Source organism: Morone saxatilis, unplaced genomic scaffold (assembly GCF_004916995.1).
Source record: "Morone saxatilis isolate NCDOM2014 unplaced genomic scaffold, NCSU_SB_2.0 Contig0, whole genome shotgun sequence".
NCBI lineage: Eukaryota > Metazoa > Chordata > Actinopteri > Moronidae > Morone > Morone saxatilis.
This window is the reverse complement of record NW_023339650.1, coordinates 2,591,097-2,593,117: the sequence shown is the minus strand read 5'-3', so window position 1 is coordinate 2,593,117 and position 2,021 is coordinate 2,591,097. Positions and strand designations below refer to the sequence as shown.

At 42.9% G+C, this 2,021-nt stretch overlaps 1 protein-coding gene across 1 annotated transcript in view; it reads right to left on the bottom strand.

Moving 5' to 3' along the window:
• Nucleotides 1–1,770, bottom strand: part of LOC118325099 (C-C chemokine receptor type 3-like) — a 13,589-nt gene extending 11,819 nt beyond the window's left edge. The window contains exons 1-2 of the mRNA XM_035657662.1: nt 1,729–1,770; nt 1,258–1,454 (exon numbers count right to left, since the gene is read on the bottom strand). Coding sequence (XP_035513555.1) covers nt 1,258–1,430 — 173 coding nt within the window. The 5' untranslated portion in view covers nt 1,431–1,454; nt 1,729–1,770. The remainder of the gene's footprint in view (nt 1–1,257; nt 1,455–1,728) is intronic.
• Between the last annotated feature and the right edge of the window lie 251 nt (nt 1,771–2,021).

Below are 2,021 nucleotides of genomic sequence, written 5' to 3'. Positions count from 1 at the left end.
ATGAAATACCATTAAATATAAATTTAGTCATCAGTTTAATAAATGATAGAAAAGGGGTCCTTAAGGAAAAAAGGTAAGGAACCACTGATGTAAAACAGTACAGTTCAAATTGAAAAAAAGAGCTTTTATTATGCATGAGCACTGTTGGAGCTCAAGGGTTCAAGGTCAAGGGGGGATCACTTTATTAAACAGCCAGCAGTTGCTGCCATGGCCGCCGCCGCGGAGTGGCAGCCCTTCAGCAGCTCCTAGTGTGCAGTGATCTTTTTTACTTTTATTATTTTTATTGGTTTGTTTTTGCTTTTTATATTGACATTTGTGCCTTGTCACATCTGATCAACTTCTATCCAATAGATATGGATATTTATTTACCCAAACTCGTTTATTCGAGAAAACAACTTCTGATGCTGAAGACAAAGTCCTGGGCCGATGTTGTTTCTTCCAGTTACCTGAACAAAATTTAATATCGGGAATTATTCGGTCTTGTTTAATAATCTTTCCTCTGTGTGGTACGGCGCTCTCCAGCATTTCAGCCTCGCCCCATGAACGCAGCATAGGTCGCAGAAGTCTTCAAAATTCTCCCGGCATCGCTGGCCTCCTCTCATGAAGAAAACTCCATGAATGCTCGGACATCTCTGCTGCTTCTTCATCTAGCTGCATGTAAGACTGCCTGCTAGCCGGCGCACTATGCCGGAAGCTTCCTGTTGTCCGCTGTTCGGCGCACTCAGCTGAAAAAAACAAAGTCTCCACCGTCATTTGAATGCTCACAGTCCGCGCCAGGTCTCAAGTGCAAGCATCCACTCCTCGCTTAACACACCCCACAACGCTACGCTAACTGGTTGGTTCGCTAACCGTGCTAACAAAGCAAAACTTGTCAACACCCCATGGTTACCTCGGCTGTTAACACAAGCAGATTCATGCTACAGTAACAGCCTTGGGCCATCCCCAAGAAATTACTGTGTTTACTATGCAACGCCCCAACAGGTGAAACAGTAGTGAATATTGGCCGATATTATCGGACATCCATAATTATAACAATTCATACCTAGTAAAAGATTATTCAGTTATACTCTAAGTTAGGTTATAATAAATGTATGTATTCCAGAAAGTTTCAGATGAGGGCCATGCATACACTTGCTACCCCTAACTGCTTTAACTAAACTGCAAGACCAAAACTTTGTTTGTATTGTATTCTTTTTAAAACCCCTCTGCAGTGCATGCTCAGGGTTTTCATTTGGGATGATGTGTTGGACCACTCACCGATGGATGATGACCAGGACCAGTCCATTGCCAAAGAGGCTGAAGAGAAACATAAAGTAGAAGAGGATGGACAGATGAGCTCCCAGCTGGTTGTCACTGTCCCTGTTACATGGTGCGACAGGTGGGAACGGGTCATCAGTGTAATCGTAGTCATACGTTGTAGTTTCCATCATGGTCTCAGATGTAAGCAGGAAAATCTGTCGGAAATAATAAATGCAGCTATCAGACACAGCGTTCACAACACGATGCAGTCAGTGTGAATCTGAAACTATAAAATGATCAATCTATTAGACATTTTAAACTAATAGACATTTTAAAGTATAGGTGCTATTTTCTGCATGCAAGCTCCTGTAAGACATGCAAATGAAGAGTACAAAACAAAACTTCTTTGACTGACAACCTCGGAGGAGAGAGGGAAATAAAAGCAGATGTTTGTGGGAATGAAGATCGCACTAAGTTGAGCTGACTTACCGCCTGGACAGCACTTCTGACTCTGAAGGCCACAGCTGTCTGACTCAGGGGAGGGGAAGGAAGTAGGTTACCACAGAAGGGTGTGTGTGTGTGTGTGTGAGGCAGTGTGTATAAGGGGGAGGGATTGGCTGAAAACATAACTTATTATAGCAACACTCCCTCTGAATTATCCCCTCTGGGCTGTTCAGTTGAGACTGTAAAGCTGCATTCGCACAGACAGGATAAGTGCGTCTGTGAACATTACATAATGAAATTCAAATCACATTTGAGTAATAGGAACGACCATCTTGATG